The sequence below is a fragment of the Larus michahellis genome, chromosome 8 (genome assembly GCF_964199755.1).
Source record: "Larus michahellis chromosome 8, bLarMic1.1, whole genome shotgun sequence".
NCBI classification, from domain to species: Eukaryota; Metazoa; Chordata; class Aves; order Charadriiformes; family Laridae; genus Larus; species Larus michahellis.
In genome coordinates, this window is record NC_133903.1 from 26,569,851 (window position 1) to 26,588,660 (window position 18,810).

At 41.3% G+C, this 18,810-nt stretch overlaps 1 protein-coding gene across 3 annotated transcripts in view; it reads left to right on the forward strand.

Moving 5' to 3' along the window:
• The window catches only part of MTA1 (metastasis associated 1), an 88,315-nt gene that overhangs the window by 42,094 nt on the left and 27,411 nt on the right, over nucleotides 1-18,810 (forward strand). For all 3 annotated transcript variants that reach the window (XM_074597101.1, XM_074597102.1, XM_074597103.1), the window contains exons 8-11: nucleotides 396-495; nucleotides 1,945-2,133; nucleotides 3,266-3,340; nucleotides 11,379-11,437. In XM_074597101.1, the coding sequence (XP_074453202.1) occupies nucleotides 396-495; nucleotides 1,945-2,133; nucleotides 3,266-3,340; nucleotides 11,379-11,437 (423 nt within the window). The remainder of the gene's footprint in view (nucleotides 1-395; nucleotides 496-1,944; nucleotides 2,134-3,265; nucleotides 3,341-11,378; nucleotides 11,438-18,810) is intronic.

Sequence of the window (18,810 nt, forward strand, 5' to 3'; positions counted from 1 at the left end):
GTCTGGTCTTGGCATCTCTCTCTGTACAATGCAGCACTGCTCTCGCCATTGCGGAAGAGACTTTGCCATTCATAAAGCTTGCTTGTGCTCAGTAGCTGTTAAAGCGTAAGTCTGTTGAGAGATAAGGAATAAGAGAGTAGTTCCAGACTCCCCGTTTGTGGTCTTTTGAGTCTTTCCCCTCCTACGCGTAAGCCTCTTCGGTCATATGAACTGAGTAAAGCGTTCGTAATAACAAACCACATCTAAAGAGAGCGGTCTCTGGCTCAGAACTAGCACCAAACCGTGTAATGTTGTTACTGAGAAATGGAGGCTGCTGATCTCAAAAGTGTTGCTTGGGTTTTTATATTTATGCCTGTTTTGCCTGCAAAGTTAATGCTCTGTTTAATTTCTTTCAGGTCTGTTGGTACGTTCGCCCGAGCACTAGATTGCAGTAGTTCTGTCAGACAGCCAAGCTTGCACATGAGCGCTGCAGCAGCCTCTAGGGACATCACGCTGGTAAGATTTTTAAGAGGACCTCAAGTTTTTGAGAGACGCAAAATATTCACCTCAGCAATGGCAGTTGGCAAAGAGAGAGGGGCAGATGGATTGTAATTGCGGCCTGCTGTGAAGCAGATCCTGTCTTTGTAAAGGAACCCTTTATTTACATATGAAGTAACTTTTTCTGGCCTTGTGCCTCCTATGATCCGTCGTGGATAATTCTATGAGAGATTTTCTCTGTTTTGTTTTATTAAACTGTTTTGATGACATGCTTCACAGCCCATCTCTTGCATGGCCTTAGTAACTGTCTTGAGAAGAATGCAAATGATTATCTGACTGTCTGCAGTGTTATAAGGCCAGAATGTCACTCCACTTCCCCAGCATCAGACGTGTCACTGGCATCCTTGGGCAAGGTCGTCTGGGGGAAAAGCTTGTGGTCAGATAAGAAATTTCAATTGATCCGGTTCTTCTCTTTGATGAACTCCATTTTACAATACCTGAGGAGTGGTGGCATTGTTAATATTTTATAATTGTAAATTATTCTGCGTAGATAGAGAGACAGGAAAACTTGAACTTCTATGCTAGAGAAAGTTTAATGAAAATTTGAATAAAATTTATGAAGTCTCCAGAAAACTGTTATCAAAGCCTCACCTCATAACTGGAATAACGCGAGATCATGTATAGAACAAATTCTATGATAGAACACTGTAGATTAATTATGCACGTGCACAAACTGGTAGGATGAAAGGCAAATAACATCCTGATTAAAGCTACAGAAATCAGGAAATAAAGCCAAGCTTTCATTTACTAATACCAATTCCTCCCTCACAACGTGTTCTCAGCCCTTGTAAATCACAAGTTGCAGACAGTTGTAGCTCAGCTTTCTGAGGAGTAATTGCTCCTGGGAGTAATTCTTTTTTCCTACTCAGCTGTGCTGTGTGACTTGTCTTGAATCTTTTTGGGGATTTCTGCCTTTTGCGGGGACTGTATGTGTGTGGTGCTGTTCTTAAATATTTTTTCCTATATGCAATTTTGCTGGATTATTTAACAAAGAAAGTGCATGGCTAAGTTTATTAGAAAATATGCCCTCGGACCTCTATCTTCGTTCCCCATCTGTGGATGGCTGGCTAACGGGGCTGCTCAGTTCTGGGGAGCGCGTGGGTGTCTATCCTCTGCGTTTTCTGAACAGTGGTGCTGGTGAGTAGCTAAGTAGGAATTATTGATACGCCAAGGGCTCAATTTCCACAAACCCCATTATTGTTAGTGAATGTTAAACTTGTACGCTGACAATTACAGTGAGTCTGAGGTTTGAACAAATTTTTACTGACTTTGTGTTAGGTATAGAATACTGCACCCTCAAATCTTGCTGCGGAATTTTTGTTATTGCTGTTTCACTGGTAAGCATTTTTTTTCCCCCTACATGCTTGTCCTTACATTTAATTATCTTTCTCTTTTACAACGATGTAGTTCCACGCTATGGACACTTTGCACAAAAATGTCTATGACATTTCCAAGGCGATCTCTGCACTTGTGCCACAAGGCGGGCCGGTCCTGTGCAGAGATGAGATGGAGGAGTGGTCTGCTTCAGAGGCAAACCTCTTTGAGGAAGCACTAGAAAAATACGGCAAAGATTTCACTGACATTCAGCAAGATTTTGTAAGTATCCAGAACGGGGGCCCACATGGTGAGCAGTTCTGATCAGTGACAGAGCTGGTTTACAGCTTGTCTGAAGCGTGTTGTTTTTCTTCGTGTTGAAGAAGAGGGCTTTGAACTGGAGCATGTGTCTCACTGTAAATTGGGGAAAGGCAGGCCTCATACTGATGACAGCCTGTTGTACAGTCAGAATTTCAAATCACAGATGATGGCTTTTCCTTTCGAGACATTAATTTAAAATCATCTGCTCCACTACAGCTGAGGGGAGGATTTAGGAAAGTGTTGTGACAGCCTAGCTGCTGTAAGATTAATTTGTGTTTGAAGGAGAATAAGTACTGGGCCTTCTGAAACATGAAAATGTAGTCACTTTTATAATGCTAGTTCAGAAAGGGCCCTTTGAGAGTTTTAAATAGGAATCTTGGGCATCCAAGGGAAGTGTCCTGTCGTTTGGCCAAAGCTCCACCCTAGGTGCTCAGCCTGCGGATTGAATGGAGCACTGTAAAGGGAGCCAAGTTTCACTGTATCGCTGTTCGAGCCCTCCAGAACAAAACAAGTAGTTTCAGTGTTGCTTGTCCCGTGCTCTAATCTTTTAGACAGAGGGGCTTGGAAACGGCACAACGCTGTGGTCCTGCTGAAATCCTCGTGCTTCTCACGCAGAGAAGAGAGCTGGCAGGGCACAATTCTGTGGTTTTTTTTTTTTTTTTTTTTTTTCTTTTAAGTGTGCCAGCTCCAAAGAAGCCAAGCAAATCAGAGCTCTGATGCTGTAGTTGTGACTCTTGTGACTCTTGCTCAAGTCTTTGCTGCTCAAGTAGAGAGAGTCCGAGCCAGTGGGCTTCCTTCTGCATTGTGCCTCTCTTGGATGATTTACTGTGGAGCCAATGCAGCATGAAGATTACCTGTAACCTGCTCTACTTCTACACTGAAAGCACTATTTTTTGAAGGGGCCCTTACTTTAACATGTGTTCCATGTGCATCTAATGCCCTTAGGAGATTCAGACACTGACTGTCTTTTTTTTTTTTGTTAGGAGGGTTAGTAGTTGCAAGATTGCTATAAACTGTCTGTCAAAGGAATCCTGCGAATTTCAGTGTGTGCCAGCTCCCTGCAATGACTCCTGCTTTTCCTTTCTGTCCCTAGCTCCCATGGAAGTCCTTAACAAGCATAATAGAATATTACTATATGTGGAAAACTACAGACAGATACGTTCAGCAGGTAAGAGAGTCAGAATCACCTCTTTGATTCCAACAGAAGGTGTTTTTCTTGCCTTTGAAACCAAGTGTTGCTGCTTTATTCTCCCTCTTGGGGTTCAGCCTTTCCAATAGGCGGGGTCTGTCATGATCTGAAGCACCAAACAATCTCTTGTCACTAAACTCCTTAGCTGTTCCGTAGATACGAACATGTAGCATTGGCATTTGTGCTTTCTTTTCATGTTTGCTGCTACTTTATTTGTTTGGAGCTTTCAAATGTCTGTTTTTGAGGAAGGGAATACAGTTGATTTCTGCGTGTAAAGTTCAGCATTAACTTCAGTTTTGAGTTTTTATGGGGGGGGTGGGCAGTGTCTGTACAACAGGCATTGGTGTTAGTTCACCTCTGCCTGCCCATGATGATTGTAGATGCATGAAGGCTCCCCCATAAGCACTGGGAGTAGAGTGTTTGCCTGGGAAGCGTTGATGGCTCTAATTCCCAGACTCGTTATACTTGAGGATCAACTTTGACTAGTGTTTACCATCATTTTTATCTCTACTTGTTTAAATATGAAGGCTGCTTGGTCCCGAAAATAAAGCAAGCACAATGCAAGCAGCATGCAAAATGTTGCAGAGTAGCAGTTGCTGAAAACTACTTACAATATTTAATGGAAAAATTAATTAAAAGAAGGGAGAAATAGATAATGTATTTTTCATGATAGTTATCAGTACTATGTTTAGGCATCTATTTGAAGTGTTAGAAAAAGTGGAGTTATAAAAATGTCCTGCCTTAACTTGCTCCATTGGAAATTCAGCCTGGGATAAAGATGCCTGAGGCATTGACTGATATTTGGCATATTCCATATTTGAGCACCTTGGTCTGTGATGTGATTTTTACCATTTTCTCTCTGATCAGAACAGTGTTGAAATTAGAGGGATCTTCAGGACAAATGAGAACTCTTTTTTGCGTCAACTCTGTATGACTTCTTAAAAAAATATTAACTGCATCCTCATTCTGGTGTTTCCCCAAGTTCATTCTTTGATTGAACTTTTCCTTCTCATAAGGAAATGGATGGTCGGAAAGTGGGATGGTGATGGAAGCTGGCATGGTGGGGGGAAAAAAGGTGCTTGAGAAATGAGTTGATGGTCTGTCTTTCTCGATTGAACTGTGTGTATCATTGATACAGTGGGTGCTGCTGTACTCTCTGACGACAGCTGTTTAGGAGGTGATAGCTGAGTGTACTCAGCCTGTACTGCGCTCAATATTTGCACTGAGAGGAATCCATTTATCTTCTTCCCTGCATCTTCTATCTCTCCTCACTTCTTTTAGTGATAAAAATCCATCTAGCAATATGGTAGGTGTCAGAAAAAGCCAGGAAAGTTATTTAATCGGTCAGTGAAAACTAGAATCTTAGGCTGCTTTGCACAAAAATTGTCACCCCTGTGCAGTCAGAACAGCAAACAGTAGTAGGAATTCTTGGGAAAGATTAAATCAAAAAGCGTCTCTATGCTGCTCAGAAAGTCCATGGTACATTTGCAATGGTGAAGTTCTGTTTCTGCCCATTTTGAGGTGTGGGAATAAGGGGTAGGGAGTGGTTTTATTGGTGTTCACTCTTGGATACCATAGGAGGCAGATCAGAATGGTGTCCCAGGTGTTTGCTTCCAGGCCAATGGGGTGGGAAGGCAAAACAAATGGAGAGACTGTGCCTTGGTTAGGAACTGGTTAAATTCTTTTGTGTTTTCCACTTTCTTGAACTTTGTTATTATATAGACAAAATTGCATAGAGGATAGTTGCGTAAAGACTTGGATTATTTATTCTTGCGGCAATTAAAAAACCCAACGGATCTACAGTTTCTCATACTGTTTTGCTATACTCCTATGCAGAGGGTTTTCTATCATGGTTTGACAGTACCTTGCGTGTCCTGCCCAGTGGTGTACCAGGGAGTGGGATTCGGGGAAAACTTCCAATTAGGGGCTCTGCACTTAGGAGACAGAATGAGTATAAGCCGGCCAGGTAGCGATTGCAGTACAGAGATACCACATCAATTAAGGCTGAACTTAGCTGAAGACCTCATCTCAAATTCCTAGCTTGTACAAGCAAATAACACTATTAAACATTTATAAAAAGCCTGGGAGAGCTATCTATGTATAACCACAAAGAAAGCATAGGAAGTTGTAGTTGAAATAATGGTGTATTACACTTATATTTTACTTAATGTGTGCAAAGTCTTTGGCAAAGCATCATGCCTCACCACTTTTTCCATCTGTTTCTTCATAGTGTTTTGACTGTGTAGATCTTTCCTTAGTCTAATACCACAAAATGGTTCTGGGGCTAACAGCATTTTTGTACATAAGATGTTGAAAATGTGCTTAGCAAGGATGTGAAAATTGTGTATCCCGAGATGTTTCACTTTCATGTGCCTTCCTTCTAAGGGGATGGTTAAATTATATTCCAAGGCTGTATGTTATTGTCTTTAAAAAAATATTGATGACTTCCTCATTCTTGTAGAATCTTTGGCTGAATGAACTTAAAAACGTTGTTTTAAACTGGCTGTTTCTGTGATTTACACAATACGGTAATGACGTTTTTTTGTCATCAGCCAATTGTCTGCTTTGATGAAACACAGTTAGTTGGGAACTGTTTACATCCTTCTGTATTTCATGTGAGATTTTCTTGGAGCAAGAAAGCACTGTCATAATCCTGAAGCAGAATCCCATCCATTTCTTGCCATTGAGGAAGCTAAATTTTGAGTTGACTTCCACCGAAGACCCTTTCTCAGAACTGAACAATAATGTCTACTTATTCTTGGTATACCTAAGATCGAAAGGCTTAATACAGCACTTCCTTCTCTTGTGAGTAGGATACTGTGATGGAGATACACACAAATCGACTTGTTTTGGAGCACGCACATGGATCTCTTCTCCAGTAATTTTTATTTGGCTTCAGCCATACCATGCTTTTGACGGTTACCAGCGCAATTAGGAGTTCAATCATATCAAGAGAAGGACTGACCCTCCAGGAACAGAACTGCTTAGGAGTAATTCTACTGCAATCTCAACACGGAATTTGTGGTCTGATGTGGGCTCCTGAACGTATCTCCAAAGCGATGCCAAGAGTTTTCCTGTCAATAAGACCCTTTCAGTGTTGTCCTGAAGAAAAAGAGGGAGCTGCATTCCAAATTCAATATTCCGGGTCTCTTTGAATGCATCCTTTTCTTGAGACTGATTTCCTATGTCCATTCACAAGAGCATATATTTCCGATTCAGAAAGGTTTGAAAATGGCATCCACTGAGTAACTGCTGTTGGTGGCTTCCCCCAGTCTTCAAGAGTTGATGTAATGTTTTGGGTATTGCCTACATTTTCATTCAAAATAAAGGTCGAGTTCTTACGTAGTTGTGAATTCCAGGGTGGTTTGTTTTTTTTAAAAAAAATATCTTTAAATGCTTCTGCTGTTTTGCGTATCATGAGGGGAAGTCCTGAAGACTTTAAAACATGACACTTTTTAACTGCTGAGATGCAGTTGAGAAGAGCCTGGGACATGGCAGTGGCAGATGACTGAATTAGTCGTTTGCTTTCCGAAAGTTGAAGGCTTTAATTCATTTTTTGCATTTTTATTTGTGCTTGGGGAGCATGTAACTTCCAAGAGGAAGATCAAATATTGTGAATTTCTACTGTTCTGTTTGTTATGTGGAAGTGCCATTAGAAAAGTATGGGACGAAGAGACAGAGAAGATCAGTTTTAAGGTATGTGTAATGTTGAGAAGATACCAGAGAAAGTGCAAGTGCCATTATATGTGACCAAATGAGGTAGGGAGCTCTGGGTAAATCTTGATGTAGACAGAAAACATCTTTATTAAGGAAAGCAAACCTTCTTTGTACCTAACCAAGAGCTGAGAGTAACATCTTAAAGCCTTCATACAGTACTGTGTGCTAGCAAAGTAGAAATAAACATCAAAGAAATGTTTTTCTGCATACGTATGACACTTTATCCTGAAACACCTCCTGTTAAGCCTACAGTAATGTGGAACTGTGGCAGTTTTGGCAAGCAAGTGACAGAGACAGTAGGTACTGTGCATCAGTGCTGAGATGTGTGGCTGGAGCACAAGCAGCTGGAAACACTTCTCCCAAACACACTGTGGACTGATTACCTTTTCTGCTCTATCTCTCCCTTCCCTTGCCTCCCAGCAGCACTTGTGTGTTTTGTTTTGAAAAAGAATAAAGTGTGAAAGTTCTCTAAATCCAGAAAATGCAATTTAGAGACTATCTTCCTCCTCATCAATTAATAAAGGCTTAATATCTGAGGATACCAACCTGACTCTTGTGTTATGGACCCTGAAATATCCTCTGTGTTCCTGGTTTCCTTCTGTTATTTCCTCTTTATAAATGTTCACTCTTTAGAAAATGACCACAAACGTTTGCTCTGATACATCATGTATTATAAAACTTCCAAGCTCAATGTGTAGAATGAAAGATGTCAGATCCAGGGAGAGGATATGGCAAAGGACAGATGTTTGCACCAACTCAAACGGAACTAAGCACTACAGTGCTTAGTAGTTTAATCCCTCGGTCCCTGTGGGATAGACAAGTTGATAACATCTCTTTTATAGATGGGGAAAATATCCTCTTATTTACCTCATGATATACTTAAGATGTGCATTATATAAATAGCTCAAAGACAAAAGATTTCATTTAGACTAAACTATTAGAAAAAGTTAAGAATGTTCAGGGTTTGTTTCATGGATAAGGACATTCATAACCATGTCAGACAACATTAAGAATTTATAGCATAAATATGCTTCAGGCACAAATCAATTAATAACTGGTGAAGGACCTAGCAAAGCACTTCCTCTGCGAAGGGATTATTCTGAAATTGTGCATGACAACATTTCAGGCACCTTTCTTTGGTATCTTCTGGTATCGCTCACTGTCAGAAAATAGGAAACTCATCAGATCCGGTCTATTGATTGTCCACAGCTGCAAGTACTTAGTGCAAAACCATCCTCTTCTTATCCAGTATGTTGTGGTACCTTCTGAAAGCCTTCAGTTTTCTTGCTCTACTAGTTTGTAATAAAGGTGTATGTATGCGGCGCTCTGTGCTGATCCCCAGGCAGCTGTAGGAGAGAATGGTATTGCTTAGGTCCAGGTGACTTACGGCAACTCAGAGCTCACACCATGGTCATCGATCACAAAGAAAATCTGCGGTGTGAGGCTAACATTCATGACCAGTTTACTAAAATGTTGCTTGATGTTGCCTTGTCTCCAAGTCAAATGACTTTTCAGTGTGGATAGTAGAATATTTCAGCTGCTGGTAAGGCATTGTGCTTCTATGAAGCTTTTCCCATTCATAGATCTCCAAAACTGTCATAACGTAATGACTCTAGATAGTCCCCTTGGGAGCTTTTGTCAAGAAAGCTGCAGCTTTCCACACACACACACACACACACACACACCCAATCTAGAAATCTAGTGGAAATTAAAAAAGAAAAAAAAGTTCTCTAGCAGTGGAAGTTCCCTGAATTTCCTGCTCTGCTGTCAAGGAAATATGGTTCTTGTACAAAGTTCATCAAGCAGTATTTTAAGCTGTTTATCAGTATCCGATGTTGGACTTCCTTGTGATTCCTGGGGAGAGTATGAGCTCTCTGACGGTTTGTCTGCTGACATAACTGCCCGTGGTAGGCAGTGCCTGGGGAAAAAAAGATCTGTGTTTCAGTCCAGGCTGTGGGTGGAACAGCCTTCAGGTCATGAGCTGAAGTGCACCTGAGAGCGTGCATTTTGCTGAAGGATGATTTTTTTTGGAGTAGTGTCTCTCTGCAAGGTAGAGGAGGACTTCTGATGCTGTCAGAGAACCATTGTCACAGCGCTTTTTGAGGCCCATCTTTGGATGTTTTGGTTTCTTGTGTGAAAAGACTTGAGCAGGATGTTCTGAAAGTGTTCAACTTTGACTTTGTGGTTTGTATTCAGAGGGAGAACCTCTTCAGTTCCATCACCAACTGCCAGCAAAATGTGTGTTATTGATTCCTTCAAGTCTGTGGGATTTATAAGGATTGTCTCCACGAAGTCTTCAGTTGGATTTTTTGAGGACAGTTTCCAGGAAGCTGTCCTTGTCCTCGACGGGACTTAACAGAAGCAATCCGGGAAACTTGCCTACCCCAGCAGAAAGAAGTCAGCTTTTGGAAGCAGCTCACTGAAGGTGCACCCATAGTCTCGGGATAACTTTCAGGAGTTCTGTTTTCTCAGTCCTTGTTCTCTTGTCTGACGCCTTCATTCTTTGATTTCTAAGATAGGTTGACTTTTATTTGCAGGAAAGGGAAGAGGGGAATTCTTTAGGAGCCTAGAGAGCTTTTGCAAGGAACTGTCAGACTGTCAAATGGAAAACCGTTGCTTAAGACTGTCCCTCTGATCAAAGCAAGAGTTATCCTCGTGGGGAAACTTTTACTTCAGTGTTTCTACGTGTGTCCATCGTGTCCCGGTAAAAAGGATTTTTATGCTTGTCCAGTTCCTCAGTGACACACACTTCGATTTTATTACATTTTTTGGTGCTTCCTGTGCCTATGAAGATACTGACTTTAGCTTTAGAATTATTTTCCTAGACTGTGCCTTGAGGCTGTGCATAGAAAACGTTAAGCTAATTTGTTTGTCCAGAATATCACCGTGCTACTGGTTTGTCTGGGAAACATCGTTGTGGCTTTATGCAGAACACTGTTACGGGCATGGAAGTTGAAGAGCCTAGGCCTGGCTTTGCACGGGACGTTGGACTAGAGGCCTCCAGATGTTCACCCTAAAGTAATTTCGCTTATGGAATAAAGAGAAAACTTGAACCTCAGAATGCCTCTTTTACTTTTTAAATGGTACGAAGGTTTGAGTTATAAGAGGAATTCTTGGGCAGTTAGTAAAGCTCATGCTAATTGCCTACTTCCGCCATGTTCTTCTGGGCTATCAGCAAGTTCACAGCTGGAGCTGAAAAAAAAATCAGAGCAGTGCTATTCTGGGGGAATTTACTACAGACATCCCATTGAAGGGATCTTCTAATCCATTTGCTCTAGAAACATGGACAGAAGTTAACAGATGGTTTTACTAAAGTAGGACCATGTAATGAGACAAACGGTGTGCACTTCTAAACATGAGTCCCCGTGCTCCAAAAATCTACTTCTTGGATGTTTTTTCCCTTAAATGCATCTTTCATGTTCCTTAATATCTCCTGGCGATGGTGGTTTTCATTAGGGGCTGGTGGTTTGATCTAGTTAGCTTCTCCCCTTTTTACCCCCTTGAGGGTCTTTGCCACCCTCCCTCTGACATTTGTGCATGTGCCTGGGGTTTATTTCCTTTTTTTTTAATTTCCTTTTAAAGAGCTTCTCACCTTTAGAAAGTGCAAATGCACACGGCTGATGCTTAGTCAGAAGTGATGACATACCATAATTAAATATATTTTGGTAATTCTGCATCAGTTTTGAGTTGAGCTCTTGGCCTTTTTAACTTTTAAAGAAAATCATCTGTGTCAGTCTTCAAAAGTGAGGACTATCAACAAAAAAGTCTTCCTTCAAACTCTTGGAATTGGTTCTGGTGTTGAGGAAATAGGATGGAGAAGGTGCAGTACTGTGCCCGTTATTGCCCAGTTGGTGAATATTATCATGGAGAACAAACAAACTGGGATGTCAGATCTTGCTCTGCAGGAGAAAAACAAACAAAGAAAAAAAAGAAAAGAGTTGTGGGAGGAACAATGCCTGAATTTGTATTGAAGTGACTGGGGATGAAAAGTTTGTCTTTATAAATAGTAGATTGTCATCTCTTTGCCTTTTTTTGAAAAGCTGTGTACATAGTCATTTAATAGTCATTGTACACTGTCAGTGTTTTCAGTGGACATTTTCCTGGTGGAAAAGGATTTTGTGGTACCTGCTCAGTGAAAGGAAAGCTGCATTGTTTGTTAATAAACACTAAAGTTTTTACAGGTGTATTACTTGACTCCCAGGTGAAATAGTCCTTATTGTCTTTTTATCCTAACTTTTCTTTTCCTTTTCTTTTCCTTTTCTTTTTATCCTAACTTTTTTTTTTCCTTTTCTTTTTAAAGAAACGATTGAAAGCAGCAGAAGCAGAAAGCAAGCTAAAACAAGTGTATATACCCAACTAGTAAGTATCTTTTTGTATTGTTTTGTTTTCTGTTTCATTGTAGAGGGTCTGATGCATGTTTCCATGGCCTGTCAGTATGATGTATTTGCTTTAATTACATGATGACAGACATAGTTGAACAAACATCTGAGAGAACTATTAAATTAGGTTACCAATATAAGGCACCTTCTGCTGATGCTTGAATTGGCTTGAGTTCCTTTGTGTTTTAGCTGAGTTGATGTTGACCACCCCGATGCTAATAAACAACTAGGGGCCCTGTGGAAGAAAACACGGTAACTTTAGTAGTTCAATGGCTAGAACAAAGCAGCCCTCCTCCCTGCATGCTTACGCTGCTGCTTACGAGTGTGTAAAAGACAAAGCTGTTCCCACATGCCGACCTTCCACTTGTGGAGCACAGGGTATTTTTCCTCTGTGGGCAGACGAGGACTTTCCCTTTGGGCTTTCCTGGTTAGGATGCTGGGCTGTCATGTTATTGAATCATAGAATGGTTCAGGTTGGAAGGGACCTTAAAGATCACCTAGTTCCAACCCCCTGCCCTGGGCAGGGACACCTCCCACCAGACCAGGCTGCTCAAAGCCCCATCCAGCCTGGCCTTGAACACCTCCAGGGATGGGGCAGCCACAGCTTCTCTGGGCAACCTGTTCCAGTGCCTCACCACCCTCACAGGAAAGAATTTCTTCCTGATATCCAATCTAAATCTCCCCTCCTTCAGTGTAAAACCGTTCTCCCTCGTCCTATCACTCCACTCCCTGATCAGGAGTCCCTCCCCATCCTTCCTGTAGCCCCCTTTAGGGACTGGAAGGGGCTCTAAGGTCTCCCCGGAGCCTTCTCTTCTCCAGGCTGAACAGCCCCAGCTCTCTCCTTCATGCTGTATGATGTTCCCATCCTGAAGTGACGGTTACTTATCTTCTAATTTTTATTTTTATACAGATTGGGAGTTGGGGACTTGGTAGCAGGTCCGCATAGTTGTGAACAAAAGGGTAGCTAATTAACTACTCAATAATAGATGTTTTTATTAATTTTTGTCACCAGTGGATCACCAATGTGTGGTTGTTTCCTCATGTTGTTTAGATAGATGTAAGTTTTATATATAGATCTATATTAAAATTAATACATAATGATATATAATATGTATACAAATATATATAAAAATAGTAGTAAAATATGTTTCTTCTTTTGTGTATCCTCTGCATAACCTAGTCAACAGTTGTTAGTGTGGAACATTAAATCTCCCCTGTCCTTTCTCTTTTCAAGTTTCACTTCCAGATATGTTCCCATGTGTATTATCCTTTATTCTTTTATGCTGTCTCCTTTCAAATACTTATGAACTTCTACCATGTGTTCTGTTACTTAAGGCAAAACTAAGTTTTACATGTTTAGCTTGCGAGACAGTCCCTTATTTCTTCTGAAAATAGAGGATCCCTGATTTCTTTTTTACTTTGAAATATGTTGGTATCTCTCAGGTGAATTTACTAAAAATTAGATGTAATAGACTAAAACCAAATATATTTCTTGTCATGCAGTTTTTCAACAGTGTGGCTTTTGGTGGGTGGTGTTGCTCTGCAGGGAGACGCTGGACATCAAATTAAACATGAATTCATAATGTGATAAGCTTATAAAGCAAAAGCCAACGTAATTTAGACTGTGGATGCAAAAGGATATTGCAGACAAGAGAGCCTGTTAGTCTTGCTGTTGCTCTTGGATTATAACGTACGTAGGTAGGGCTTTGTATTTCAAAGTTCTGGTGCTCATTTGGTAATGGCTGGCTGGAGTGGTCTTACCCCTCAACGCTCTATCTCAGCAAGATAATTCTTGTCCCTATCTAGAGAATATAATCAAATCAGCAACTTGCCTCTCTACTTCAGTGAAAGACCTCTGTCTCTACACGTGTGGTTGCTATTTTTATCTCTGGCTTTGATTCCCAGCCATGGTTGATTTTCTGAGTGTTATACCTTAACTTACATATTGTTTAATTGGTAAAATGGGTGTCAGACTTTCCTCCTCTTTCAATATCATTACAAGTGTAGTAGCAATTGCGTACATGACTTGTTTAACCCCACCTGAATGCTTCTGCTGCTTTTTTTGCTATTAATACGTCCAAATGTGGCAACAATTAAGCACTTCTGAGATATTTTTTTATATTATTATTTCTACTGAAGTTTCAGTACAAGGTCTGGCACATAGGGAATATATTGCATCTACATTATCTTGTGACCTAGAAGAAGATTATATTCTTGGCTTGTAATAGCAATACATGGTGTGGGGATCTAAATATCAATGTTATTGATTTGTCCTTATCATGTTACTGAGCCCATTCCTGTTCTGAGGCTTGAACCATAACGATCCACTTGTCACCTCAAAAATAAATGACTCGATGTAGGCTGTCACAAGACCTATGCAGAAGCGTATCAGCTGATTTAATGAAACCTATTCTAACAATAACTGGTGTAAAATTGTTTGTAAAGAGAGACCCAGAAGGATATCAGACTCAAACAATTTTATTTTTCTTTTCTTTTTGGGCTCAGGCTGTCTTCCACTGATAGGACTCATTTGTTCCTGTGATGTTAATAAGAAAATCTAGGGAGAGGGGAGGAAAATAATAAGAAAAACAATAGAAGCTGTCTTCAAAGGTTATTCCTCAAGTCACATACACGTTATGCAGTGAAAAATAACAGCTCTACGTGAAGCTTTAGAGTTGATAGTTTTTAACTTAAGACCGTGCCCCAGATTTATAATGTGGGGAACTGAAGCATGGTGGTAATTGATGTGAGGTTATGAAGTCCTAAACCAACATCCTAGATAGTAGACAAACGTTTCTGTGCTCCTTCCAAGAGCAACCCTGGTTTTGGGGCAGACATCTGTAGTTGATGTGACTGAACCCAATGTTTGTATGGATGGCTTTGTCACGCATCCCGAAGGTTGAAAAGCGCTAATGTGCTTTCCTAGCGAAAGGAAAAAGTATAAAATCAGTTGAATTCTACGGTCAGGAAATACTGGAAAGAAAACTAATCTTGTAGTTGTTTTCTGTAGCAATTTCTTTGTCAGTGAAAGTGATGTCAAATAAAGCAGTAGCAGGAGTCAGAATGCACAAAGGGATCCCATCTTCTTAACACAGTTCATCCTGCCGTCCCCCAGTGCGAACACGGGGCTTGGAGACCTTTCTTGTTGCAGACATAGTCTCAGTTTCTTTCTCCTTCTAGCGGATACCCAAACATACTCCTCAGGCTGTTGCGGAAGTCATATTCTGGTTTTTACTAATCTTGCAGACATCATATGTACTAGTTACTTGCTTCTTCTTGACAACTGTCTGGTTGCATAGCTGGTGCTTTTGGGGATTAGGACATCTGCAAATCATGGAGGCTGAGACATAACGATTTTGTGTGGCTTTTCTCTCTTTTGCTTTGATCTAAGTGGGATCAGAAGGGGTAAGAACAGAAAAGGAAGAATGAAGTGCTCCATGTAATCCCCAGCCTCCAAAATGTAAATTTTAAATTTACATCTGTAAATGTAAATGAATACATTCTACTTACAGTATTTTATCTGAGAATCTCAACACACTTTTAAAGCTGCAAATGCTGCCTCACAAATGCCTGTAATGTAGGGAAATATTATTCTCCCTACCCTGCCTCTTTTCTTAAGCTAATAAGGAAACTGGAAGAATAGGCCAAAGCTTTGGATGACTACAAGGGGCAACTGCTTAACAAGCTGAAGATAATTCCTTTATCTCTTTCTTGGTTGTCCACTGCCTAAGGAACAAGACTTTTTTCCTTCTCTGTTCAATTGTGCAGAGGTCCACTGCAGCATGGAAAAGTTAAAAGTGCGGTGCTGTTCTCTTTTTTGTAGCTGTGCTTCTTAAAATGGCCATCTTCAAGATTTTGTTGGAGAAAGCTTCTGATTTTTACAAAGCATTGTTTAGCAGACATTACACCTGTTCTTAGAAGTGGGTATTTCCAGTAGCCTGGAGAGCTGTGATGAGAGCTCGCCTCTCTCTTGTCTGGATGAGGAATCCAGACACCTGCATTAGCCGCCTAGAGGTGTAGATGGCAGAAGTGTTGCTTACGAAGGCTTAAAAGTTGTTCTTATTTCTGAGGCTTTTATTTCTTAATTGCTCTGTTGCATCGACCGCCACCATGGTTTCCTGAATAACAGGAGACATTTGCTGATGGTGTTAAGTTTATAGTTATTTTTAACAACTACAATTTTATCACTGTGCGGTGGGTCAAACGCTGGTCGTACAGTGAAGGGATTTCGGCATTCTGCCTGGCTCGAGATGACCTTAAGGTTGGGGTTTTTGGGCAGGGGCTTCAATCCATGATGGCTGATTTCCAGTGCCTTCTTTCTTTGTGCTTTATCACCTTAATCTCTTTGGTTGAGAGTAATCTGCAGAGTACAGCCCACGAATCTGCACATCGTGATCCCTGTTCCAGTATAACCGACTGCTCCAGCACAACTGAAACCCAGTTAAAAGACTTTCATTCTTGATGTAAGAGCTGGAAATGATAGTTTCCCGCACCATCAGTATTCTCACTACCTTATTTGCATCTTTCACTTCAGCTTCATTAATTGCCTAATGATTCATCCAGTTATTCATCTAATTCTCTTGTTAATAGCTGTAGCAGGCTTTGGTGGTATCAAGCAACTTTAATTAACATACCGTCAACAATTAAGAGCTTTTTGCCCCTCATGTGACAAAGACATTAGCTGCCTAAATTTTATTGTTACTGCCCCTGTGAAACTTGCCATTAGCTTTGGAGCAGGACTCTTCCTGGGGCTTGTTGCAGCTACGTTAGTTGTACTGTTCCCAAAATGCTGACGTTATTGCCTGACAGTTTTGTGATCAGCGTGATTTGGTGATCGGCTCTCCACCCGTACCTCCCTTTCCACTTGTGTTTGAAGTCCGAGTTTGTTGAGGGTTGCAGAGAGGGCAGCGTAGTCAGGCCATCACCCACCTTTCTGCGTGCTTTACTGATGGATTTAAGTCTCCTTTACCACGTTTTTCAGAGGATAAATAAATGTATAGAAGGGAAACAACCTGTCTGATGTTGAGCCATAGCCATGGAACGTTAGTTTTCTTTACTTCGGTCTTTTTGCTCTGTCTGCTGAGCAACGCCGCTTGTGGCAGTGTGCATCTGTGAGGGCTGTTTGTTTTACAGCATCTCGGTAATGTTTGCACATGGAGTTTGCTGGTGAATCATTGGCAAAAGTTCTTTTGCAGCGGGTTACTATAGTGACATCCCAGAGGAAAGGCTGGGTAGCGTGATTGTGTACCCTCTTTCAACTTTTCCTTTGTTAAATGTGTTGGCAGATCTCCTGCCCATCTGTGGTGTCAGAACTTCGTGCCATTCTGATAAGCACCCTGAAACACTTTAATCCTTGTAAGAGCCGAGCAAATTAGTAAGCAAAAGGAGAAGAAAATCTAATCAGGCTTGTTAATCTAAGTGCCTTTATTTTTTTTCTCTTCTCTGCTTCTTTTGGGCTGTTTACAGGGGAACAAACTATTCACAGTGTTTCGGTGCCATGTAGCGTCCTAAGCTTTCTCTTCTGCAGAGAGCCCCTAAACTTTACAGCAAGGAGCACCATCAGAATGCCATCTGAAGTTCTTCTGAGACTGGGCAAACACTCTTTTACCTCTTTCTGTAACGTGTGTGTGATCCTTGGAGGTCATACACAGCTCAATCTTTTTTTTTTTTGTCTCTATAGCAATGGAGCTTTTCTGAGCTCTGTATCTCAGTGCCTGATTGGATGTTTTGAGATGAGGAGAAGGATGACCTTAGGGCTTCCAGGGCAGCGTAAGCTTTCCAGTAACGTTTGGGTTTGTTCTGGAGCTGCGAGGGCCAGTTGTCTTCAGAATTCAGTCACTTGGAACTCCTTTGCTTCCAGGGGTCATTGCTGAGAATGTGAAACCTAATATTGATGCCCCATTAGAAACAAATTAATTTGGCCATATTCCCACAATGCTGGTTCTGCAGCGCTGGTCAGGGTGAGAAGTAATAAGTATTCTAGGTCACTGAAATCACTGTGGCTCCTGTGTCAGCGTGCAACTGATGTGTAAGAAAATGTGTTTCCAGAAAGCCATTTTAAGATATTGCTGCTCGAATAAGTGGGTTCCAAATCATGGGTTTATTAGTTGGAAATAAAAGAAATATGCCCTCTTCCTTCGATCTTCAGGTAAGGGAATATGAGGGAAATGTAATTGGCACTACAACTTGGGCTTGTGTTCAGAAGTTGGCACTAAAGGCTGCCTGCATTTTGTTGCTTCTGTAAGCTGAGCTCCTAACAGAACTTTGCGTGTTTTGTAAGCTCATCCTGTGTTCTTCTCTGAAACTTAAAGTGTGACTTCTTTCCCTCCATTCCCCGGAAGTCCTGTCCCTGCAATATCAATTCTCTGTCCTTCTTGTTCCCATGCCAAGGGTTTTTTAAATGCCTCTGACACCTCTTCTTCTGCAGAGATTTTGTACTATTCCATACTGCTCTCTATGCCAAGGTTTTGTTTGCCCTTCCATTCTCGGCTCCTGCCAGTTGCTTCCCCTCCACCCCCACCCCCTGAGTCGACATTTTCAAGGGAGTATAGGGATGCGCTGCGGTCATTCAGATGTTGTTATATTAGAACATATTAGTGACAGCCATCAGTGCATTTCTTGCTCTGTGGATGTTAAGCTTTCGGGCTTTTTCCATTTAGTAGAAACCTAAAATGCTTTTTAGAAAAGTGCAGACCATAGTTTAAGACTTGCCAGAAGGCTTGTATTCATTAATATTTCTGTGTATATGCCATCTCCAAAGATTTTGTTGGATGTGTTGGGTGAGCTTGTGTGAACGGTACATGATGCAAACCTTTGCAGCAAGACAACGTGGAAATACTTGTGACTGCAGTCTAGGATTATCTTTCCCTGAGTAAGGCAGGGGTTGACCTTTCTCCATCTACCTCTACTGCTCCTTCCCCCAGGCTTCTTTTGGAGATTTAAGTAAAATATCACTCCTGTTAAAGACTCAGAGACATAGAATCATAGACTGTGTTGGGTTGGAAGGGACCTCTAAAGGCCATCTAGTCCAACCCCCCTGCAGTGAGCAGGGACATCTTCAACTAGATCAGGTTGCTCAGAGCCTCATCAAGCCTGGCCTTGAATGTCTCCAGGGATGGGGCCTCCACCACCTCTCTGGGCAACCTGGGCCAGTGTCTCACCACCCTCAGTGTAAAGAACTTCTTCCTAATGTCTCATCTAAACCCACCCTGCTCTAGTTTCAAACCATCTGTAGATAAGATCTTTTTTGTCACCTAAATTAGAATCTCTGGGATAGTGAGTATGACACTTACCACCTACCTGGCCTCACTGGTTTATTGTTTTTAAATGGTTTTGGACTCTTGAAAATGGTGT